Below are 26,008 nucleotides of genomic sequence, written 5' to 3'. Positions count from 1 at the left end.
CCCGTGGATTTGCGCCCCCTAACCCATGGATTTGCCCTAACCCCAGATGTTGCGCCCGGTGCGGCCGGCCCCCCCTGCACCCCCCACGCTACGCCACTGGCCTAGCAGGAGCGGCAGTGGTGGCGACGGGCAGAGGGGAGGCCCCAGGCAGAGATGCTCAGTTCAGCGGCCGCAAGGAGGATGGCGGCAGAAGGGCCCAAGGCTCCCACCAGTCCCGGCAGGGAGGGGCTCCCAGGGGCCGAGGCTGGTGAGAGGAGGCCGGAGGGGGGCGGGCCGGGCAGCCAAGCAACACAGTTGGAGCCTCCCTCCTCCCTGGCCAGCAGGGAGGGAGGGAGAGGAGCTGCTTCCTTTGAAACCCAGGAAATTTAAGGGACATCCATCAATAAGGGACAGCAGCGCTGGGATAAGGGAGTTTCCCACCAAATAAGGGACAGTTGACAGCTATGCATCTGTGGAACCTTGAATTCACCTCAGAGATGTTGTGACAGTCTAGAGCAGGCATGGCCAAACCTGGCCCTCCGGCTGTTTTGGGACTCCAATGACCAACTGGGGATGATGGGAGTTGTAGTCCCAAAACAGCTGGAGGGCCAGAAGAATATGTTGCAAACCTTTCCACGCATTTTCAGTGGGGTTACTTACAAGTCTACTAAGGATTCCAATAGAATAACACAAATCAGGTCTACTCCATTGTGAAATATATAACAAACTTCCAGTAACTGAATGATATGTTTCTGGATTAACAGGTTCTGAACACTCTCCTTCATTTAAAACAAACAAACAAACAAACAAACAATTTCCATCAGGGTTTTCACACCTTTACAATTCTGCATGTTGTTTCTCTCTACATAGTTAATCCAGTTTTTAATTACTTGGAAAGTTTCACTTTTATGTTTCAGTAAATATACCCACGTGTACCGATTATAGTAATCTACTAGAACAAGGAAATAGTTTGCTCCTCCTTCTGACTCGGAAAAAGGCCCACAAAGGTCAGAATGGATTAGAGGAGGAGTTTGGATTTGATATCCCGCTTTATCACTACCCGAAGGAGTCTCAAAGCGGCTAACATTCTCCTTTCCCTTCCTCCCCCACAACAAACACTCTGTGAGGTGAGTGGGGCTGAGAGACTTCAGAGAAGTGTGACTGGCCCAACATCACCCAGCCGCTGCATGTGGAGGAGCGGGGAATCGAACCCGGTTCACCAGATTACGAGTCCACTGGTCTTAACCACTACACCACACTGGCTGTTGCTGACTCTCTTGCTTTTAGGATAAGACCCATGTTTACTCTTTGATTCTTTGCATGCACTGCAATCAAGGAAAACTGAACAATTTTTCATTTTTACTCCTTTACTCAATTCAGGTACTTTCGCTATGCTGCAAAAATTTGAATGTCCTAACCGACAATGCCACAAATGCCGAAGAAACTTCTGGAGCGCTTTTTTAAATTTTCCAGGAACTATTAATCTGTTTTGTGAAGAATGTTTCCCTAACAGCCAGATCCCTCACGCCTCCTTCCCAAAGCCCTGCTCCTCACTTACCCAAGTTTGGGAATGCAACGTGAAGACTGTGGCAGTTAGTGTGTGTCCAGTGTTGTTGAGGACTGGCCCTTGGGCCATGTGTTGGACAGCCCAGCTCTAACCACTGTACCACCACTGGCTTATGGTGTGAACTCAGGGAGGTATTGGCAGTGTTGTAAACAAAAATTGCCCTTTTTCCCTTATGGGGCATCCAAGAGCCCATATAGAGTCCTTACATAGGTTCCCTATTGGTAGGAGAAAATAACAGAGGCCAACCAGAGAATATTTAGAAGCAAAGCAGCTAGTAAGCTTGATCTTTATTGATCTGTTGCAACAGGGTGCCCCCTTCACATGCAGGAAAAGAGGAGGACCCAGAAAAATGGTGTGCAAGGCCTTATAAAGACTTTTGAAATTCCCATCCTGTAGATCAAGACCACCCCCAGAAACATCATACATACATCACAGAAGGGGTGTAACCTAAGACCACCCCTCAGATACATTACACCTACATCACAGAAATTTTAATATTGTTTTTCTCCTGTTGTTGTTTATCTCCTGTCTGGCAGGTTACTTGATTGGATTTCCTGGGTAGCCTGGCCAGTCTTTTGTGGTGATAAATACTTAGTTCCTAGGCCATGTCACAGGCTCACACCTTATTCAAACACAGACATACCCGTAAGACAGGATTTGTGAAGGAAAAGACAATGGGGAGGCTTTTCCAGTTTGACCTTGCAGAGAAAAGATTTGCTCAGTTTAGGAATCAAAATGGTTCCAGGTTGGCCTTCCTGTGCTGATCTATGTAAGTGCTTGGTTGGTACACTTATGAACATTACCATATATCTAAGACCATAAAATTCCTATCACAGCAGGAAGGGGGTCTTTTCAGCCATGCAAAGTTCCTCAACCGGGAGAAGTTTTCCTGGTCTCAACTTGGGTGACCTTTGAGTGCCAGACACATCTGAGATCATCTGCAGGAGCATCACTGATCATTCCCTGATTTGGTGAGGCTCACTGGAGAGCAAGAAACCGAGACGTGGGCATCCTCGGCCCATTTCTGTGGAACACCGCCAACAGAGATTCAGCAGGCATCTTCTGTGCCAAGTTCTAATTTATTTATTTTTAGATTATATTTTTATTGGTTTACAAATACAAAAAACAAAATTGTACATTTCAGCTTCTTAATTACATCTTAATTCCATTTTTGACTTCCCTCAATTTGTCTGAGCTTCCTTCATTTTATCACTTTTAACACATTCCTACCCCTTGTTATTAAAACTATTAGATTCAATTCATTATTTTTACTTATTGTTACATTTTCACATCACAGAGCTTCTTTAAAACTTACAAACGTAATCTGGTTATCACTTAGTTTTTGCAGATATTGAATAAACTTCAAAACTCCCAATCTTCTGTAAATCTTTGATCTCGTCGATTCCGGATCCTTCCTGTCATTCTGTCCAATTCCGCATAGTCCATCATTTTAGTTCTCCATTCTTCTATCGTAGGCAACTCCTCTTGCTTCCATTTCTGAGCCATCAATATTCTTGCTGCTGTCACTACATATAAAAACAACTTCTTCTCTTTCTTATTTATCTCATTCCCTGTAATGCCTAGTAAAACTGCTTCTGGTTTCTTAGTAAATGTATATTTCAACATTTTCTTCAATTCATTATAAATCATTTCCCAGAAGCATTTTACCTTCTTACACTCCCACCACATATGAAAGAAAGTACCTTCCTTTTCTTTACATTTCCAACATTTGTTACTTGTCTTATACATTTTTGCTAACTTTACGGGGGTTATATACCATCGATACATCATTTTCATAACATTTTCTTTTAAAGCAGTACATGCAGTGAATCTTAAACCATCTTTCCAGAGTCTTTCCCAATCCTCCATTTGTATGTTATGTCCTATATCTTTGGCCCAATCAATCATCACTGATTTTACCTCCTCATCCTTCGTATACCATTCCAGCAATATTTTATACATTTTTGCTAAGATCTTATAATCATTGTTTAATATGTCTGTCTGAAAATTGGATTCTTTATCAGCAAAACCCCTTTGGTTTAAATCTTTTCTAAACATCTCATTAACTTGAAAGTAATGCAGCCAATCATTCACATAATTCTTAACTTCTTCAAATGGTCTCATTTTCCATTTTCCTTCACTTTTGCATATTAATTTCTCATATGTTACCCAACCCCCTGTCATATTGACTTTCTTCACACTCATCGCTTCCAGCGGTGATAACCAATATGGGGTTTTTTGTTCCAACAGATTTTTATATCTTTCCCATACTTCAATCAAGGACCCTCTTATAATATGATTTTCAAATACTTTATGAACCCGTTTCTTGTCATACCACCCAAATCTGTTATCAAAACCTTCTAAATCGAACATATCCATATCTTCCAATTTCATCCATTCCTTTAACCAACAGAGGCAAGATGCTTCGTAGTATAATTTCAAGTCTGGCAGGGTGAAGCCTCCTCTTTCTTTTGCATCTGTTAATATCTTAAATTTTATCCTCGGCTTCTTACCCTGCCAGATATACCTTGAAATTTCTCTTTGCCAATTTTTAAAGATTGCTGCCCCCTTGATTACTGGAACTGTTTGGAATAAAAATAACATCTTCGGTAGCACATTCATTTTTATTGTTGTAATTCTTCCCCAAAAAGACAATTTCATTCTTCCCCATACCTCCAGGTCCCTTTTAATCTTATTCCATGTTGGAACATAATTATTCTGAAACAAGGCAATACTTCTGGGGGTTAACCAAACCCCTAGGTATTTAACTTTCTTAACCACTTCAATCTCAGTTTGCTGCTGTAGTCTATTGACTATCTCTTGATCTATATTTTTAGTAATTGCTTTAGTTTTTTTTCTTATTCAACATAAATCCTGCCAATTGACCATACCTATCAATTTCTTTCAATACTTCTGGTACTGTACACATAGGATCCTCCAGGGTTAATACCAAATCGTCTGCAAAAGCTTTGACCTTATATTCTTTTCTGCCCAACTTTACCCCTTTAATTTGATCATTGCTCCTAATTGCCCTTAGAAACACTTCTAAGACTGCGATGAACAACAATGGTGATAAAGGGCATCCTTGTCTTGTGCCCTTGGTTATCTTTATATTCTCCGTTGTCACATTATTAACTATCAATTTAGCTATTTGGTCCATATATATAGCCTTGATACCATTTAGAAACATTTGACCTACTCCCATCATTTCAAAGTTTTTTAACATAAATTCCCAAGAAATATTATCAAAAGCCTTCTCTGCGTCAACAAATATTAACATAGCTTGTTTGTCATTTTTAGCATTCAGGTATTCCATTATGTTAATTATGTTTCTAATATTATCTTTCATTTGTCTGCCTGGCAGAAAACCCACCTGGTCTTTATGTATTAACTCCTTCAAAACTTTCTTCAGCCTGTTTGCTAATATGTTTGCAAACAGTTTATAATCATTGTTCAAAAGCGAAATCGGTCTAAAATTTTTAACTTGACTTAAATCAGAGTCTTGCTTGGGGATTAAAGTAATGTAGGCTTCTTTCCAAGTCTCTGGTATTTCTCTGTTTGATAGAATGTTATTCATAACTTCTTTCAAAGGCACAAGTAGGATGTCCCTTAATTCTTTGTAATATCTTGCACTAAGTCCATCTGGTCCCGGCGTCTTTCCAATTTTTATATCTTTTATTGCGTTTCTAATCTCCTCAAATTCAATCTTCTCATTTAGGTTATCTCTTTCTTTTGTCGAAATCTTCTGCACCCCTTTCTCTATTAAGTACGGTATTCCTCTATTTTTTTATGTTGATCTTATCTTTCCTCTTGTATAAATGTCAATAAAAGTCCACAAATCCTTTTCTTATACCTTTCGGATCATCAATCTCTTTGTCTTCCACGATTATTCTATGTATGGTATTTTGTTCTTTCCTTTTTTTTATCTGCCAAGCAAGCCATTTTCCCGATTTGTTTGCAAATTCGAAATTCCTTTGTCTCATTCTTTTGATATTACATTCTACTTCTTTATTAATTATCATTGCAAATTGTGCTTGTAGCGCTTTGATGTTGAGCCAAGTTCTAATTTTTATGGTTTTATTGTATGGTTTTTTATGTTTTGTTGCTGTAATCTGCTTTGAAGATTTTAATGGTGTAATGGTATATAAATATTTTCATAAATAAATGAGATATTCCCAAAGTAAAGGAAGGATTGAACTCTGATTAATAAGAATACACACAGAGGCTTGAACCAGCAAGACTCTGGGAAGGGTGCGTATAATAATCTCTGCATCTCTCCACCCCTCGGCCCAGGTCGTTTTATTCACAAAAGAACTTTTTACAGAGTGTTCGTAAGAACCAATCAGATTTCTTCTGAGCATTTCAACAAACCCCATGTGGGGACAAAGTTAGATCAAAAGAAATTCTTTTAACTACAAAGACTACTACTCTGAGCATGCATACATAATCTGAGAGTAAATAAAAGAGGACTAGAGAAACTCCAGAGATCACAAACAGGAGTAAACAGGAGAGGAAGGAAGGATGGCAAGGAGGATAGGGAACTTTATCACCTTCCTGTGAAACTTTTTCCAGGCCCTAAGATGAACATGCTGAGATTAACATATCAGAAAAGCTACATCAAAGAAGCTTGCCCACTATCTTTATGGCCCAGGACTCCTGTCTGGCAAAGCAACTGGGCTGTGTACGTGACTTGCCAAGCAAGAGAAATGAGCAGTAGAGGAAATGGACAGAGATGCAGAGGCTTGTGGGATTTGATCAGAAATTATTGTCAGTGTATCAAACCCAGTCAACACAATGCATTCATCGTGGACACAATGGCTTGATGCATATTTTATAATTCCTCATAGTAATCCCACCTGACCCCACACTCTGGATATTTGCACTCCTACAAATAAATCTTACTGCTAGTTCCAGAATTGTTTAACTTCTGTGGGATTCCCTTGACTTTCTTGCCAATGGCTACATTAGTTGTTTTTCTTCAAATGCAGTTTTGCAGCCCAGGCCTATGCACACAGAATCATAGAATTGTAGGGACTCTTAAGGGCATCTAGGCCAACCCCTGCAATGCAGAAATCTTTTGCCATTAAATCCCTGCTGGGAGATCCAGCTGTTGTATGCTGTGCTTTAGTTAGCAGGCCACATTTTTGATACCCCTGTGTTGTTCCTTGTATTAATGAAGAAAGCTGGAAACTGCAAGCTGAAAACAAATGTTTATTTAGCTGTAACATAGAATACGTTAACCACGAGCAACCTTCCTCAGATTCTGGCTGTTTCCCTCTCTACTCCAGCCAGGCCTCTCTCCAATCCTTCTTCCTTCCAGCCCCTCCACTCAAAGGAGGCTTTTAGTCTTGCAATCACCCTCAAAAAATAAAATTTCGTAACAACTTTGGAAGCAATAAGCAATTATCAGGAGAGTCCAAAAGCGGACAACGTGACTTTTGACTAGAAAACACTAGATTAAAAAGTTTAAAGTTGATTGGCATGGAAATTGTTTACCCACATCACGAAGAATGTGCACACAAACTCTCGTGCTCCTGGAACAAATATTCACAATCCTGATAACCAGGAAATAGATGATTAACTTTTGGCATAGGTTTATTGGGATTAAAGCTCTCAACAGGTTGGCCTTGTGCAGTTACATAATGCAGAAGGTGGGGCCAAATCCGGCCTTGATTCAATATCTAGAACCCTGTCAAAATGGGACAGTTGTCTGCACTGCGACAGACTGGTAGTGATCCACATCATGGACCTGGCCAGCATTGTAACTCTCCTTCTTGTCATCTGCTTGACTTGGCTCCTCATTTCGGCAGCAGTGAGGAGCATATCGCGCCATGGGAAGCTGCCCCCCGGACCCATACCGCTCCCTGTGATTGGAAATTTCCTGCAGATCAAGTCATCAGAAACTTTGAAATCCCTCCTCAGGGTGAGTTGACGGCCTCTGGGAACCAGGGGCAGAAGGCGCAGTCAGTTTTGGTTCTCTGCTTCTCAGTTTTCCAACCTTAAATTGAGTCCTCAATATTTCTGGAGAAATTTGAGAACTATTTTTTAAAAAAAGAAATCTTCATGGAAATTTACCAGCGTTTTAGTGCAAATGTCTCCTTATAAACACATTCCCCCTCGCATGCCCTTTTGACTAATGTGCACATTTTTCCAAGTGATTTCCCTGAATATTTTCATTTGCATGCACCCTTTCCTGTGGTGTCTTCATTTGTCATTGTCTGACTGGAGATCTGCATTGCAGAACCTGGATCCGTGTGCTTCAGTTTGTGCATGGTTTGGGAAAGTGAAAGGTTGGTAGATTAGCCTTCCGATGAAAGCGGAACCAGATTTCTCCCCAGGCCGTTCTAGGAACAGAGCAGCAAGAGCAGCACCCAGGAGTCAAAGGGAAATTCAAATAATTGAGATGCAAGGAGGCATCAGTTTGCCTCCATCTCTCTCCTCTTCCATCTCCACCCTTTCTCTTGCACAGGAATATGCTCAAAATACAGTGCTTCCCCAACTAAGCATCTCTGTGTCTTCTTTGTGGCTTTCTGGATATTCCTGTCTCTCTGCCTCTCACCAAAACACCTTCCTTCATCTCTCTCCTTGTATCCCTGCCTGTCTGCCTCTAGTTGGGTAGATTAGATGACGGTTGCCCTGTCCATCCAAAAGCTTTTATAAAGAGAGACACCTTTGATGAAACCTGCCTCCTCTTCTTTTCATACACAAGGGAAGTAGAGAGCAAATTTCTCCCACCCGTTTCCAAACAGGTCTGTGGACAGCCTACAATGACCCATTAATGTTTTAAGATGATGTAAAATGACAGTATAAACTCAATGCTATGTTTGTGTGTTTTTTTTGCAGAGACTGTATTAGATTTTATTTTTTTTAAAAAGGAGAGTTGACACACTTGGTAATCTTTTGCTTCTGTTTTCTTTGGATCCATATGTTCACCCGTTTGCCTGATGTTTGCCTGATGCCAGCTTGGTTAAATAACACAAAAAACCCCTGTTAGGACTCACCCACTCTTACCTTTGCGCTGCCCTTTCTTGGCACAGGTCTGTTTTTGAAAGCTCCTGTTTGAACACTTTCCCTATTTTGCCCTGGTGCTTTCCCCATGAAAGCCCGCTCTTTACTACGGAATCGATCAAACTGCAATCCTCAAAAAACCCAAATTGCTGTTTGTTCCGATTCAGCATTAAAGAGCAGGTTTTCCTGGGAAGGTGCAAAAAGAGCGTTACTGTGAGTAGAAGTAACAGTAGTAAATCCACTTGTCTACCTTTTCAAGGTTGTTGTGAGGACCAAATGTTGAAGTGCACTTTCAGCACTCAGCAACCAAAGCATGATTCTTGCTAACTTCCGAAAGCATTTTTTCTTTTTTCTTTTTTTTTAAAAACCCAACTCAACAGCAATCCTACATCTTTCACAACCCTCCCCTTCTTTTTAAACTTTCCAACCTGTTTTGCATTCTGGTAGGCAGCATTTTGGAGACTCTAAATTTGGATCCTAGAATTGTAAAGTTGGAAAGGGGGACCACCAGGGTCATCCAGTCCAACCCCTGGCAACGCATGGATCTTTTGCCCAACATGGGACTCGAAACCATGTGTGATGAAAACATTGGGTTTTGCTGGACCGGTTGGATCAACGTTTCTTTCTTTCCCTGCCAGCAAATGGTTAATGAACGGCAGACTCCGATTGGCTGTGGTTCCAGGAGGGAGCGTTTAAAAGGAGAGGATTTGAAGAGAGACAGGAGAGTTGAGAGGGTTGGTTGAGGTGGGTTGGAATTGAGGTTGGGAGATAGAGTAGGAGACGGGTTGAGCTTGGCTTTAACCATTTGCCTTTGAGAAACAACTGCGCATTACAGTGGAAATTGTTAAGCAACACCCCCCCCCCCTCAATGCTCAGCTATGTTTCCCCGGTGATGAAATACTGGTGTGTCAACATAGTGAGGCTTTTTGTTCAGGTGTTGCTGGCATCATATTTCATAAATGTCTCCATTTATTTAAATATTTGTACTCCTACTTTTTTTGTTCAATAGCAGGATCCTCACGGCAGCTATAACTCACCTCGTTGGAGGTCTTGTGGTTTATTTTCCCCTGCAAAGAGAAATGGATCAGGCAGCTGGGAGGATTTTGTTTCCCCCCCCTCAAGTAATATTTATTGAATTTTCCACTTTTATCATATTCACATTTTGTTACATAATTATATAGCTTATTACTCGATAAGAGCATTGACCTCCTTACCTCCCTCTTTCTGACATCCACACATTTTTCTATATTCTTCGCATTTCTATAATCACTTATTTACCTTCTATCTTATTACAGTATTTCACCTTGTTATCGGTAACTCAGTTCCTTATATTTACATTACAAAACATTTCAATTCAAGCCAACAAACGTTTTCAAATGTTTACAATTTTCTTTCATGTAAAATATAACTTTGTTCCAGTCCTTTTGAAACAGTTCGTCACGCTGTGGGGAGGATTTTGAGCAGCAAAATGGTCCATGAGAAAATGATTAAGGGTCTGGGAATGCCAGCCACTGCTTTAATCAAATTTGCCCTCCCTGCCAGCACCTGCTTTTTAAAAAATAAAAGTGTTGGATGATTCATTCTCCCACCTGATATGGAGTTTGGATCTATATGAGAGAGAATGCTCATCTGGCTGATGAAACCCTGAAGTGGGACTCTGAACCAGGTCTCATAGAATTATAGAAAGGGACAATACCACTGTATTGTTGTTTAGTTGTTTAGTCGTGTCCGCCTCTTCGTGACCCCCTGGACCAGAGCACTCCAGGCACTCCTGTCTTCCACTGCCTCCCGCAGTTTGGTCAAACTCATGTTGGTAGCTTCGAGAATACTGTCCAACCATCTCATCCTCTGTCGTCCCCTTCTCCTTGTGCCCTCCATCTTTCCCAATATCGGGGTCTTTTCCAGAGTCTTCTCTTCTCATGAGGTGGCCTCAGCTTCAGGATCTGTCCTTCCAGTGAGCACTGAGGGCTGATTTCCTTCAGAATGGATAGGTTTGATCTTCTTGCAGTCCATGGGGCTCTCAAGAGTCTCCTCCAGCACCATAATTCAAAACCATCAATTCTTCAGCGATCAGCCTTCTTTATGGTCCAGCTCTCACTTCCATACATCACTACTGGGAAAACCATAGCTTTAACTACACACACCTTCATGGATCACTGCCTTGCCATGGCGAAGGGGCTTGAATAACTCAGAGGAGCTATGAGCTATGCCGTGCAGGGTCACCCAAGATGGACAGGTCATAGTGGAGAGTTTTGACCAAACATGATCCACCTGGAGCAGGAACCGGCACGCCAGTCCAGTATCCCTGCCAAGAAAACACCATGGACAAAGACAACAGGCATTCTGTGTATATATGACTGTAAATAAAGCAGTTTTAGAACTACGATTGACTATTTCTTCTGCTATGATATGCCAGAAGACAAGTGTGCTCCTCTCAGGAAGCAGGGGTTGCTTATCACCGGTCTCTCTGGACTGAGGGAGATTTACGGCTAGGGAGGACCACCGGAGAGATACCCCTGAGTCTTGGGAAGTTGATGGCCTTCCTGGGCGTGTTTCCAACAAATATAAGGGGGGCGGAGCCAATAGTAAGTATGCAGTTGGCTCCGGAGCTTCACCTACCCAAACCCTCCCTTTGTCTAATGGATTGATTGTAGGTTAACCATTTTCCTTCCAGGTCAGTGGGCATTGCTATGGTCTTATGATGGTTGCTGTTAAAGGACAGGAAAGGAATTTTTCCAGCATTGGCAGGTTTCGCCTTCCCCACAGCAATTGTCACAACTTTGGCGGTTTTATACCTTGGGCAGAATCCTTTAGTCTATCTTCCCTAAATGGGAGGGGGGGTGAAGTGGTGACTCACCCCCCCCATGGCAGTAATTCTAGGGTTCCCCATTAAAGGCTTTTTTTTAAAGGGAGTCACTGGACATACGCTGAAAGGTTGTCAGTGAACTCCTCTGCGTTGTGCAGAAAAGGGGCTGTCTGCACGAACAGACGTCTTGCGGTGTCCACTACCTGGATCTGATTAACCCCGATGTGCCTCAGTCCAGTGACCAGGGGACTGGGAGGGGTACACGCCCAATGCCTAAGCTAAGGTTTTCCTACATCTGAAAGGGTTGATAAAGTTGTGGCCAATTTTAATCCCATAACACGTTGTCATGAGTTTTCATTCCTTCTGGTGGTCTCTTGGGAGTCGGGGGGTCTCCGCCTGGGCACGCAATTGTGAGTTGGAATATCCTTTCTTGCAGTCTGAATCAATCAGTCCAAACCCTAGCCCTCCAAGAGCAGCAGAAACAAGCTTGTTGCATCTTCCATGTGACAGCTGTGTCTGAAGAAAGCTATCATCTCATCTCCTGGTGCTCTTTTCTCCAGGCTAAACATGCCCCTCAACCATTCCTCAGAAATAAGTCTTGTCTTCCAGACTCTTGATCATCTTAGTTGCCCTCCTCTGCACGCCTTCCGGCTTGTCAAGATCCTTCTTAAACTGTGGTGCCCCAAACTGGACATAGGACTCCAGGTGGGCTCTGAACAAGGTGGAATAAAGCAGTATCATGACTTCCCTTGATCTGGAGACTAAACAGCCAGGGAGGACCACCGGAGAGTTACCCCTGAGTCTTGGGTAGTTGGTGGCCTTCCCGGGCATGTTACCAACAAATATAAGGGGGGGTGGAGCCAATAGTAAGCATGCAGTCGGCTACGGAGCTTAACCCACCAAATAACTGTGAGTTCCCTTGATCTGGAGGCTAAACTTCTGTGGATGAAGCCTAGAATTGCATTTTCAGCCTAGAGTCACGTTTTAGAGCCTTCTGGGTCAGAGCCATTTCAAAAGACAACATTAAAACCATTTCTGTCCACACACCAAAAGAGGGTTTAGTCAGAAATGACATTTAACCTTGCAGAACTGTCCCATGAGCATCTTGACACTTGCAGAGCCAGTCCGTGTGAGACATACCAGTCTCAAAATTTTATCAAAACAGGAATGGAAACTTGCTTTCATGCATTTTGTCCCCTTGCTTGATAAAGTGCATTTTGGTGGCAGGTAGAGGCCCTCTGAGCATGTGCTGAAAGCCTCCTGCCTGGCATATCTCTCCTTCCCACAAAATAAGAGTCTGAGGGAATTCAGTGAACATATTTTAACACAGAGATGAATGTTGAAACCGCCCTGTTGGATCAGACCAAGGCCCAGCCTGATTCCAGCATTTATGCTGTCGGCTTTTGTAAGAGTGCCAATGAATTGTAAGAAAAAGAAGCAGTGGATTAAAGACTGTTCTGTTTTTAAAAATTTTAAAAAGTAGCCTTTGGCCTTTCTCCTGTGCAGCTGCGCGACAAATACGGCCCAGTGTTCACCGTCTACTTTGGAAATCGCCCGATTGTGGTCCTCTGTGGGCATGAAGCTGTGAAGGAGGCCCTGATAGACAAGGCAGAAGAATTTAGCGGAAGGAAAACCAACCCCACGCTGCAAAGGACCTTTGATGGTTATGGTGAGGAGGAGGAACCCAGGGTGGTCTAACTTGCAACACAGGAGTCTTGCGTCTGCTGTTTCCTGGCTGCTATTCAATCCCTCTCCCCTTTCTCCTCTCCATACCTGCAGGGGTGGTGTTTTCTGAGGGAGAGCGCTGGAAGCAGCTGCGACGCTTCTCCCTCACCATCTTGAGGAATTTTGGCATGGGGAAAAGAACAATTGAGGATCGGATCCGAGAGGAAGCTCAGTTCCTGCTGGAGGAATTTCATAAGACCAACCGTGAGTAGGCCAAGTGAAGGGCAGGGAGGAGGAGGTCAGCAGCCCCACCAGGCTGGGCAGAAACACGAGCTCCGAAGCCCAGACAGGCTGCGGAAGGGAAGCCTTTTTGTCCCAAAGGCAATGACAATTTCTGGGCTCCAGAAGGATAACGGGCAGGGAGGAAAGAGCACATACATTGCCCCCAAAATAACGGATAAGGAGAGATAAAGGGGGACGCGGGTACACTGTGGGTTAAACTACAGAGCCTAGGACTTGCCGATCAGAAGCTCGGCGGTTCGATTCCCCGCGACATGGTGAGCTCCCGTTGCTCGTTCCCTGCCTCTGCCAACCTAGCAGTTCGAAAACACATCAAAGTGCAAGTAGATAAATAGGTACCATTCCGGCGGGAAGGTAAACGGTGTTTCCGTGCGCTGCTCTGGTTCACCAGAAGCGGCATACTCCTGCTGGCCACATGACCTGGAAGCTGTACGCCGGCTCCATCGGCCAATAAAGCGATATGAGCACCGCAACCCCAGAGTCGGCCACGACTGGAGCTAAGGGTCAGGGGTCCGAGCAACGGGAGCTCACCCTGTCATGGGGATTCGAACTGCCGACCTTCAGATCAGCAAGTCCTAGGCTCTGTGGTTTAACCCACAGCACCACCCACGTCCCTAACATGCATAAAACTATTAACCAATAAAAGTAGAGTTCGGAATAGTTCTCTGTAACAAATATGCAATGAAACATGGTTGGGAGGCTCAGGGCCAAAGGACAAATTGTTTAAAAGGCCTGGGTGAGTAAAAAGGCGTTCACCAGATGCAACAAAAGAGAGACCATAATGATAGCACTGAGCGAGCTTTCTGGGAAGGCTGCTCCATAGCCAGCGAAGGTCTTCATTCTAGTAGCCTGGTCAGCAATAGGTGTCTTAAGTTCTGGTTAGGGACTGCAGATGATCTTTTGAGAATAGTTTGGGAGAGGACTTTGCAGGTGTTCCACAGTTCCTCACACTTCCCAAGATATCTTGGCCCCTTCAGCACAATGCGTCTTCCTTCTTTTCCTCTGTCCTGGCATTGCAGAGAAGCCTTTCGACCCCACCTTCACCCTCAGCCGCGCCGTCTCCAACGTTATCTGCTCCATCGTCTTTGGCGACCGCTTTGACTACGAAGACAAGGATTTCCAGTCCCTGATGAAGATGATGAATGACAGCTTCCGGGAGATGAGCACCGCCTGGTCTCAGGTAGCCGGTCTCAAAGCAGACAGAGCCCGAATCCATTTCTCAATCAGACACCCTCCTGATATTGTTGGCATGGAGCTCCCATCATCTTAATCATCCCTGAGCATTGGCCTTGTGGGCTGTGCTCTGTGCCTGATGGGATTTGGAGTCTAAGCTCATGTGGAGAGCAGAAGGGCACCAGGCTGGACAAGGGTCTGAAAGCCAGCCATAGTTTATTACAGCTACTGATCATCTAGTGGGGCCTCCTTGGCTTGCAAGGAAGCTCTCCTGACCCTCAGGAGGCATTCCTGGTCAGCTGCCGGTGCCTTTTCTTTCTTCATGCAGTTCTATGACATGTATGCCAGCATTCTGAAGTACTTTCCAGGGCCACACACCAAGATCTATGACCTTCTGGAAGACATGAGAGCCTACATTGCCAAGAGAGTGAAGAAGAACAAGGAGACCCTTGACCGCAATGCCCCTCGTGACTTCATTGACTGCTTCCTCATCCAGATGGAAAAGGTACCCTTGTTGGCACATGACATGAGGTGGGATTTCCACAGGGAGCTGTAGGGTTAACACAAGGATCACTAAGACGCACATCACTTACAAAGTGATGCAATCTCTGGACTGCCACAGGGGCTCTGCAGATTCTGCTGCTTGCTAGCACACACCTTGCTAATAATACGCTTTGCAAATGCTTCATGATCAGGTGTGCCACCATTTCAGTCACTGGTGAACCTAGAGTGTGCAGGTGATGGTTACAGGTGATGAGCGGTACTGGCTTAGGCATCGGTCCTAACTGACTATATCCTGCTTCAGCCCGTCCGCTAGAAGTCCGGGAAGGGTTAATCACCAGCAGGGGAAGTCCTGCTGATGCACATCAACTGGGAACTCTCACGGGGTCACCGCTAGGGGCCGTGCCTTAGGCCCTCACCTCCTCAGGCTTCGGACAGGGCCACGCCCCCCGGAATCCTTTATCGGACTACCCTTCAATATGCGGGGCAGGTGATGGCGCTACCTCCCCTCTTCCATCTACAGAGCAATACCAATGCCTAACCGCCAATACCAAGAAAGTTGTGATGATTTGCTATGAGGTAGGCAAAAACCAAGTGGCTGGTGCCAATTTGCCAAGTGGAAAAATTCCTACCAGGCCCCTCAACAGCGAGCAACCAAGGTCCATAGCAAGGTCAAAAACCTTATAGGGTGGGAGGGTGGGAAAAGCAGGAACAGCTGGCAGGCGGCAAAGAGGGAGATCCCTGGCCACGTCCTGGTTAATATAGGGCAGGCCACACCCCCAGAGCCAGCCGATTTGGCTGGCCAGGAGGTGAAGCGGCCGGGAATTCCCCCCAATTCCGCGGGGGCTGGGTTCCAGCCACCGCTCACGTGTTGGGGCCATGAAGCCCGCAACTCCAGTTCGCGTGCCAGACCTCAGCAACTCAGCATTTTGGCTAATCTACTTTATTTACATATAAACTCACACGGAGCACTGCAACATGGCTCCCTCTCTCTCTAGCATCAGACGGCAAAGAGGAAAAGAACAAAGGACAACAGTCCCACTTCACGGAAGACAGGAACACAAACATCCTGTCTCCCTCACTTCCCACTCGGTGGAGTCAAAACATCCACCGTCATGTGATAGACAACAATCCCATGACTGCATTCACGGAGCAGGAATTCTAACATACAGAAGACCTTTTTGATAGTCACACCCACCCCGTGGAAAGCCCTCCTGGAAAACGTCAGAGTTCAACAGCTATATAATTTTTCACAGACATCTGGAGGCAGCCCTAGTTTAAGAAGCTTTCAATGGTTGTTGTTGGTTTTCCTGTATTTTTGTTGGAAGCCGCCCAGAGCGGCTGGGGCAACCCAGTCCGATGGGGGGGGGGCATAAGAAATTTATCACCATTATCATTAATGATCTGATGGGGTGACATGTGTCCAGCTTGCCTAGTTTCTCTTCACCCCCATCAGACAAGCGACGTCCTTCTTCCATAAAAGGACTATAACAGAGACGGCAGCCCTGAAACCAACTCCCCCTACGTCTCACCCCCATGGGGGAATCCTGATGACGTTGGCTTCCTGTTTGTCTCCAGGAGAAAGGCAACCCGTCCAGCGAATTCAACACCAAGAACCTAGAACTCACCACACTCAATTTGTTCTTTGCTGGGACGGAGACCGTCAGCTCCACCCTGAGATACGGGTTTCTGTTTCTGATGAAACACCCCGAAGTGGAAGGTAAGGAAGGGAACCAGCACACTGCCGCCAGGCTGATTAAAGCCCAACCTAGACTGTTGGGGGGGGGTGAGTAAGTAAGGGGGGGTAAGACAGAGGTGTGTAAAGTTAGGCTTGGTGTGGAGAAAGTGGGTAGGAACAGTTCTAACCCAACAGAGCCATCCAGTGAAGCTGAATGTTGGGAGATACACAGTGATGAACTATGGAACTCACCGACACAAGATGTTGTGATGGCCACTGGGACAGGTTTAAAAAGAGGACTAGACCAACCCATGGAGAATAAGACAAACCATGGCTCTTAATCACGATTGCTATGCTGTATTTTCACTGCTGGAGACAGATATGCTTCTGGCCTGACCCAGCAGGGCTTTTTATACATGCTGTTTTTATTCCCTGTATTTTAATAGACTTGGGTTGTTTTTTTTAAGGATTGATTTTTAATTCCATCTGAGTTGAATTAATTATTGAATTGAGTTGAATTTTATTATTACGGCCACAGATCAGTTCTGGCTCACTTACAATATCAGGAAAAATCATAAAACGCAACAGGAATACATTGAATTGCAATTGGGTATAACAGAGACAATTCAGATATAGCGGCAGTTAAAAATATGTATTAAATCTTGATCACTAAAATATAACCTAAAATTGTCATTTAGAACCTTAATCATTTTGGTAATACAGCTTGTTCCCTAAGTTTTATGGCAGTCGCACAGAATTTGGCCACCTTAGCGTGATCTCTAGATCCTTGTCCTCTATCAGGAGGTTTAGACATTGAAGTTCGGACCCATTTGGAGATTTTTGTATAACAGGAGTGATAAATACTGAGCGTGTGTCCCTGTAGAAACGGCAGCGCAACAAGACATGAGAGACAGTTTCTACCTCCATCAAGTCGCAGGGGCAGACTCGTTCCACGTACAGTGGTACCTTGGGTTAAATACGCTTCAGGTTACATACGCTTCAGGTTACAGACTCCGCTAACCCAGAAATAGTGCTTCAGGTTAAGAACTTTGCTTCAGGATGAGAACAGAAATTGTGCTCCGGCGGCGCGGCGGCAGCAGGAGGCCCCATTAGCTAAAGTGGTGCTTCAGGTTAAGAACAGTTTCAGGTTAAGTACTGACCTCCAGAATGAATTAAGTACTTAACCCGAGGTACCATTGTATGGTTTACCCTCGAATCTGCCCTGCAATAAGGCAGATGGCAGCACGTTGAATCTAGCGAGGGTAAATGACTGTCTGTATTTGGGTATTTGTAATTTTGACAAAAAAATTGCTGGGGTAAATCCTCTCCCATTATCTTTTATCGCTGGGTGTTTTTTTATCTCGCTCAGGTGGCAGAATTAATCATTTATTAAATGGTTACCTTCTCATATACTTTCAGCTTTTTGTAATTTTTTTTTACACCTGTCTTGTTTTAATTTGCGCAAGCTGCCTTGAGTCTAGAGAAACAAAGAAACATTTAGCTAGGTTCAAGCTGAAAACTGAACTGCGTTTTGGTGCTAGAAATCTTAAGTACAGTCATACCTGGGATTAGATGTGCTTCAGGTTGAGTGGAGCGCGTTACTTCTGGGTTTCGCCGCTCACGCATGCACAGATGCTCCAAATGACATCACGCGCATGCGCGGAAGCAGCAAAACACGACGGGGCTCTGGAACGGATCCCGTTCGCATCCAGAGATGCCACTGTAAACGGATAGCTCAGGCAGTGGACTACAAGACTCGAGGTCATGGATTCAAGCCCCATGTTGGGCCAAATATTCCTGCATTACTGCGGGTTGGGCTAGATGACCCTTGTGGTCCCTTCCGACTCTGATTTTCTGACCCTTCTCTGATCTAAATGCATTGGACAGCAAAAATGCACCAGGAGATTGACCAAGTGATTGGCCAGAACCGTGCCCCCAACATTGAAGACCGGAGCCAGATGCCTTATGTGGACGCTGTCATTCACGAAGTGCAGAGGGTCAGTGACCTCATCCCCATGAACGTGGCCCACTCTGTGATGCGCGACACTGAATTCAGAGGCTACATCATCCCTAAGGTATCAATTGTGGGGCAGAGGGAATAAAAAGTGTCTGGGACACAAGAAAATGGGTTGTTGTTGTTTAAAAGAGATTAGCAACATTCACAGATTTGTGCCTTGCCACCAACATCTGCCCGCAACAGTTGAGTCTTCATCCGACACAGAATCAACCTGTTGGAGCCAGGATGAGGTGATGTTGGCTCCTGTTATTGGCAGGTATTTGGCAAAGGAAAAGGACTGGACGCCCTCCAGGAGAGTCTTAAAGATTTGCCAATCCGCTAAGCAGCCTGCACCAAGCTATTGCCCTCTAGGTGTCTCGCATGGCCATGCTGGCTGGGATTGACCAGAGTTGCATTTCAAAACATCTAGAGGGTACCAGGTTGGCAAAAGCTGCCAACATAGCACTTAAAAACAACAAGAGCACAACAGCCAATCCTCAAAGGATGACCAGGGCCCAGCTGGTAAAGTCTCAGCTAGTTTACAGGGTGCATGGGGGCTATAGCGGTCAACTTACAGATTTGAAAATAAGGGATCAGCAGCCTCAAAAATAAGGGATCAGCAGCCAAAATAAGGGATTTTCAGAGCACAGCTATGTTCAACTTCTGAGCCCCTCCCAGCCAAAGGCAGAAAGCCCAGCCAGCAGCCAAACGAAGCCTCAAGCGGTGGTTCCCACAGCGCAGCAACCCGGGAAAGGGGATGCAGCAAGGAAAACCACCGTCACCTCTCCGCTGGGAAGCGCTGAGCAAAGACGAGTCCCCAGGCAACACGGCCAATTTGATTGGCACAAGGCATGCATGCTCCACCCCCCAGTCGTTCTTACACTCCTTATTGGGTGAGCAACGCAGCCAAGCAACACAGTTGGAGCCTCCCTCCTCCCTGGCCAGCAGGGAGAGAGGGAGAGGAGCTGCTTCCTTTGAAACCCGGGAAATTTAAGGGACATCATCAATAAGGGACAGCAGCGGGACACGGCGCTGGGATAAGGGACTTTCCTGCCAAATAAGGGACGGTTGACAGCTATGATGGGGACACATCTGTCCTCCAACACCTGGCCTCTAGTACTCACCCTCCAGACATGCCGCTTGAAGCAGCTGGCTCACTCTGCCTTATGGCAAGGCTGGACCTCCTCTTGGCTTAAGCTGAACTACAGCCAGAGATGGTATGCCTCCCTGACCCCAGACGGATGCCCACAGTGATGCTTCTGTAGAGTGGGGGGACGGGGACCTGTAGATCAACTGACCATTTGACCAGATTGCATGAGATTTCTGTGGGTCAGCTACCCACATGGTGCCTTCACATTCAGGCAGGGCAGTCTGTAGATGTCACAGGGAGGAGTTGGCCGGTGGTCAAATGTGGCTGGCAATCCATCAGTTGAGAGAAGGGGTGGAGAGCTTCTCTCTCTCGACTTTCCCTGAATCGTTGCAATTCTGACCTCAATATTCTCTCCCTCTTTTTCCTAGGGGACAGAAATCTACCCTGTGCTCCACACTGTCCTGTTCGACCCCAAGAAGTTTAAAAGCCCATTTGCTTTCAACCCAGAGAACTTCCTGGATGAGAATGGGCGCTTCAAGAAGAATGACGCTTTCATGCCATTCTCCTCAGGTAGATGATAACAACAACAACAACAATAATTTATTTATTTATACCCCGACTATCTGGCTGGGTTTCCCCAGCCACTCTGGACTGCTTCCAACAGAATATTAAAATACAATAATCTATTAAACATTAAAAGCTTCCCTAAACAGGGGTGCCTTCAGATGTCTTCTAATGGTCTGGTAGATGTTTTCCTCTTTGACATCTGTTGGGAGGGCGTTCCACAGGGCGGGTGCCACTACCGAGAAGGCCCTCTGTCTGGTTCCCTGTAACTTGGCTTCTCGCAGCAAGGGAACCGCCAGAAGGCCCTCGGCACGGGACCTCAGTGTCCGGGCAGAAAAATGGGGGTGGAGATGCTCCTTCAGGTATACTGGACCGAGGCCTCCTCTTAAACCAGGCTTCCTCAACCTTGGCCCTCCAGATGTTTTGAGACTACAATTCCTATCATCCCTGACCACTGGTTCTGCTAGGTAGGGATCATGGGAGTTGTAGGCCAAAAACATCTGGAGGGCTGAGGTTGAGGAAGCCTGTCTTAAACACTTTTTTAATTTTTATTTTGGAAATGAGAACATCTCCCATCCTCTCCTCCTTCACTTTTTGAAGTTGTGAATGTCGGACTTGCGTTCGACCGAGCGACTCTTCCGGAATCACTCTTCTCTGATGTAATTAACGACCTGAGCCTCTGATAAGGCTCCAAGCACGTTCCCCATTCCGCAGAGTATCCAACACAGGGAAGGAGCTGAGATAGCATGAGCTACATGCTAAGAGTTTTATTACTAAGCTACGCAGACAGAAAAGAAATATATTCTCTCTCTGTGAGAGCAGAGAGCAACCAAACAACAAAGGATCAGGAAACCAGTAACGTCACATCCATCCCCCGTGAGACTTCCAACAGTATGGAATCTCTGGAATGTAAACAGAGTCTTGTGACTCCAAGAACTGCACAGTGGCAACAAACTAACAGTGAACCTGGGTCTCCTACAGAAAACAAACCTTCATTGCACTGTGGCTTTTACTTGGTCGTTGGTAGTGTTTACACGTACCCTACTCCCTAACACGCACCATAATAAATAAATGTGCAACGGAATGGGAAGAAGTTAATAACAAATATATGGGCAAAATCTGCTGGAAGGAAGTAATTGGTTGTAGGTGGGGCTGCCAACTTTGGTCGGTCAAAGTAAGGGACAAGTCTGGGGTTGGAGTGGGGGAGACAATTGGTTCCTTTCCAGCTCTACGATTCTATGAATCTATAAGCCCATTTTACATACACAGTCTGAAGAAATACTTCCTTTTGCCATCTCCTGTCCCTAAGTTTCACTAGATGACACACACACTCACACAGAGAGATCTGTCAAAACAACAACAGGGTTTTAGTCCTATAAGAGAGGAAAACTCCCCTCCCTCCATTCACATGGATTTCAGCTGTTCTATTCACGCCCCAAGGACGTTGGACTTGACCGAAACCTGGCCTCTAACCCCAAAACCCATGTCTTCCCTCCCTGCTGATTCTTCTCCCTTTCGCCTTGCAGGGAAACGGGTGTGTCTGGGTGAAACGCTGGCCCGAATGGAGCTCTTCCTTTTTTTCACTACCACCCTGCAGAGATTCCGGCTGAAGCCCCTTGTGGACCCCAAGGACATTGACACAACCCCCCAGGAGTCCGGCTTTGCCACCATCCCGCCCTTCTACAAGCTCTGCATCGTCCCGCGTTGAGTGGAGACCAAATCTTTCCTCCCCTGCCACTGTGCTCTTGCACAAGCTGGTCTCTCTGGCTGCTCAGGGAGAGGGTCTTCTTCCCTTTCCTGGCCCTCGCCCAAGGGCTTTTGTAAGGGGCGCCTTCAAGATTTTGCTCTCAAATCAGGCCTCGGCCCTACCTGTGGACTGGGCTTCCTTCGGCTGGGTCTATGCCTCTCTGCGTTTATCATCCTTCTTTCCCCATTGCTGCCCTTCCCATCCTCTCCTCTGCTGAGCCCAAAGAACTTCGGTGCCTCTTGAATTTCCATCTCCTTGCAAAGTGTGTTTAAGCTTTGACCTTACGCCTGAAAAGAAAAGAAAAACTTGCAGCATTTGCTTCTGGACTTGTTGCTTGTTATACGCTGGCAGGTCCCAAGAATTGACATGGTAGACCCCCAACCATGGCTCCTGCCCTGTTGCTGTGGACTTTTAAATAAAGCATGGTGGAAAGTGGGCGTAAAGCCAGGTGTCCCTGTTATGTGGCATTCACACGAGACAAGCAAAGGAAGTACTGGATTTTTCGCTCTATTAGGCGCACTGGATCATAGGACGCACCTACCGTATTTTTTGCTCTATAGGATGCACTGGACCTCAGGACGCACCTTGTTTTAGAGGGGGAGAACAAGGGGGGAAAAATCTCTCTCTCTCTGCTCAGCGCCCCTCCAGCAAAGCAGCCCCTTCCATTTCTCCTCCCGCTTGGCTGAAGGGGCGCTGCGCAGCTCTCCCTCTCTGCTGAAGCCAGGAGAGTCTTGCTCTCCTGGCTTCAGGCAGCTATCCCTGAAGCCTGGAGAGCGAGAGGGGTTGGTGCACACTGACCCCTCTCGCTCTCCATGCTTCAGCGAAAGCAACGCGAAGCCTCCGAAGTGCGGAGGGAGCGCTCCCTCTGCGCTTCGGAGGCTTCGCGTTGCTATCGCTGAAGCCAAGGAGCCTGCATTCGCTCCATAGGATGCACACACATTTCCCCTTAATTTTTGGAGGGGGAAAAATGCATCCTATAGATTTAGATTTAGATAAATTTATTGTCATTGTCCGTATATACACAGTATACACAACAACGAAAATCAAACACCCCCCCAAAGACCGGGTTCACATACACATTTACACGTATCTCCAACACTCTCATCCTATTCAGACATAATCTATAAAACATAACATAATCCAGAATATAACATAACCTATTTAAAGGCATAACATAACCTAAAACCTATCTCATTCCTTCCTACTCCCTGCTTGCTATTTCTTGCAACTGGCCCTGAGATCATTATTTAGTGCAATCAGAGCTCTTGGATAGAAACTATTCAGAAGGCGTGTGGTTCGTGTTTTCATTGTCCTATATCTTCTGCCCGAAGGCAACAGTTCAAAGAAGTTGTGAGCAGGATGGGTGGGATCTCTCAGGATATTGTGTGACTTCTTCAAAGTGCGAGACGTGAAGATCTCATCCAGGGTTGGTAGTTGGAGCCCAATAACATTCTGGGCAATTTTAATTATTCTCTGTAAAGCTTTTTTATCCGTTTCGGAGCTGCTCCCATACCACGATAATACACTATAGGTTAAGACACTCTCGATGGTACTGTGATAATAGGACAGAAGTAGGTGCTGAGATAGATTCAGTCCCCTGAGCATTCTCAGGAAATACAACCTCCCCTGCACCTTCCTCACAACCATATTAATATTTGCAGTCCATGAGAGGTCCTCAGAGATATAAATGCCCAGGTATTTAAAACTACCAACCCTCTCCACCTCCTCGCCATTTATGTACAATGGTAAAAATACACTTTTCTTTCTCCTAAAGTCAATTATGAGTTCTTTGGTTTTTTTGGTGTTAAGCATAAGATTGTTTTCTTTACACCATTGAATTAACCCCTGTACTTCTTTCCTATAAGCAGTCTCATTGTTCTCACTAATGAGCCCCACCACTGTTGTATCATCCGCAAATTTGATGATTGTGTTGGACTTATACAGTGGGGTGCAATCAAATGTGTACAGGGAATAGAGAAAGGGACTTAGCACACATCCCTGAGGGGCTCCTGTGCTTAATACTAGAGTAGAAGAATAGTAAGGTCCCATTCTCACTGTCTGCGGCCTATCAGTCAAGAAATTCCTTACCCACAGACAGATCTTCTGATGTATACCCAAATTGGTCATTTTAAGAAATAACCTGTCTGGCAGAATTGTATTGAAGGCAGAACTGTAGTCCACGAACAACAGCCTTGCGTAGGTTCCCTGTCGTTCTAGATGACTCAGTACAGTATGGACAGCGATGGAAATAGCATCATCAGTAGATCTATTTCTTCTGTATGCAAACTGGAACGGGTCTAGAGTGGATGGAAGACCAGCCTTAATATGATCTAGCACCAATCTCTCAAAACATTTCATAACAACAGATGTTAGAGCTATTGGTCTATAGTCATTGAGAGATACCACCACTGACTGCTTGGGGACTGGCACTATAATCGATGTCTTCAGGCAGGTAGGGACAGAACCCTGCAACAGGGATAGGTTAAAAATGTCCGTAAATACCCCAGCTAATTCTGCAGCGCAGTCCCTAATAACCCGTCCCATAATTCCATCCGGTCCAGCTGCCTTCCTAATGTTAATGCTCCGAAAGGCACGTTGTACGTCAGAGGTCTGTAATAAAAATGGTTGTCTATCAGTAGTAGTTTCTGATGATGTGCTGGTAGCCAATGCTGTAGTGACGGTAGTTCCAGTTCCCACCTCAAAGCGACTAAAAAATTGATTCAGTTGATCAGCCAGGTGCGCACTGCTACTGGCCAGTTCGTTTTTAATATTTTGCCCTGTGATTTGTCGCAGGCCTTGCCATACTCGACGAGGGTCGGAGCTCTCAAAATGTTTTTCAATCCTCCGGCAGTACATAGCTTTGGCATTCCTAATGCCCTTTTTCAATTTGGCTCTGGCTTCTCTATACTGTTGCGCATCACCAGAATGAAAAGCAGCATTTCTTGCCTTTAACAGAAGATACACATCCCTGTTTAGCCAGGGCTTGTTGTTAGGGAACACCCGTATTTGTTTGGTGGTAGTGACAACATCAATGCAGCTTTTAACGTAGAACAGTACTGTCGAAGCGTATGTGTCCACATTATTCTCCACAAAAAGCGACCACTCGGTGCTCCGAAAGCAGTCTTGAAGTTGCTCAGATGCACCTACTGGCCACACTCGTATCTCTCTAGTTGATGGTCTAATTCTGCATACGAGAGGTCTATATGATGGTATCATAAGTAAAGATATGTGGTCTGACTGCCCCAAATTGGGCAAGGGCTTGGTCTTATATCCATGCATGATGTTACTATATACTCGGTCCAGGGTATTTCCCCCCCTAGTGGGACAATCAACATACTGGTGGAACTTAGGAAGCACAGTCCTTAAATCGGCTCGGTTAAAATCACCAGCAACCACAAATGCTCCATCCGGGTGGGCCCGCTGCTGTTTGCTAATAGCAGTTAGCAGGTGGCCCATAGCTGTAGTAGTGTTTGCATCGGGAGGTATATACACCGCTGTTATTATAACAACATTAAACTCACGTGGCAAATAAAAAGGGCGGCACTTCACCACTAGGTACTCCAAGTCAGGAGAGCAATGCGTGTCCATTTGTTTGATGTCCGAGCTCCAGTTGTTATTTATATAAACGCAAATTCCTCCTCCTCTGCTCTTCCCGGATTCAGCGGTTCTATCCGCTCTAATTACTGAGCGTCCTTCTAGCTGCAGAAGTCCCTGTGGAAAGGAGGGATCCAGCCACGTCTCTAAAAGGACCATAACACAGCAGTCCCGGATACTTTTCTGCCGAGAGGTAATAAGCTCCAACTCCTCTACCTTGTTAGGTAAGGATCTCACATTTGATACAAGGAGACTTGGCAATGCAGGCTTGTGGGGATTTTTACCTAACCTCACTCGTAGTCCAGCCCTGCAACCCCTCTTCTGCTTACGCCCTCTCCGT

At 45.4% G+C, this 26,008-nt stretch overlaps 1 protein-coding gene across 1 annotated transcript; it reads left to right on the top strand.

Moving 5' to 3' along the window:
• The first annotated feature begins 6,979 nt into the window (after positions 1 to 6,979).
• LOC310768750 (cytochrome P450 2G1-like) lies at positions 6,980 to 22,517 on the top strand. Its single transcript, XM_083627490.1, has 9 exons — positions 6,980 to 7,469; positions 12,867 to 13,029; positions 13,140 to 13,289; positions 14,345 to 14,505; positions 14,827 to 15,003; positions 16,578 to 16,719; positions 18,565 to 18,752; positions 20,192 to 20,333; positions 21,854 to 22,517. Exons 1-9 carry the CDS (start codon positions 7,290 to 7,292, stop codon positions 22,033 to 22,035), a joined length of 1,485 nt encoding a protein of 494 aa, XP_083483616.1. The 5' UTR covers positions 6,980 to 7,289; the 3' UTR covers positions 22,036 to 22,517.
• The last annotated feature ends 3,491 nt before the right edge of the window (positions 22,518 to 26,008 follow it).

This window comes from Podarcis filfolensis (genome assembly GCF_964270895.1).
Source record: "Podarcis filfolensis genome assembly, chromosome: 8".
Classification (NCBI taxonomy): Eukaryota; Metazoa; Chordata; class Lepidosauria; order Squamata; family Lacertidae; genus Podarcis; species Podarcis filfolensis.
This window is presented reverse-complemented; position numbering and strand designations above follow the sequence as displayed.

Excerpts from the sequence above, each read along its gene's own strand:
- LOC310768750 (XM_083627490.1), top strand. The coding sequence starts at position 7,290 with ATGGACCTGGCCAGCATTGTAACTCTCCTTCTTGTCATCTGCTTGACT. Across the intron at positions 15,004-16,577 it reads TCCTCATCCAGATGGAAAAG|GAGAAAGGCAACCCGTCCAG; the intron begins GTACCCTTGTTG and ends GTTTGTCTCCAG. Across the intron at positions 18,753-20,191 it reads GAGGCTACATCATCCCTAAG|GGGACAGAAATCTACCCTGT; the intron begins GTATCAATTGTG and ends TCTTTTTCCTAG.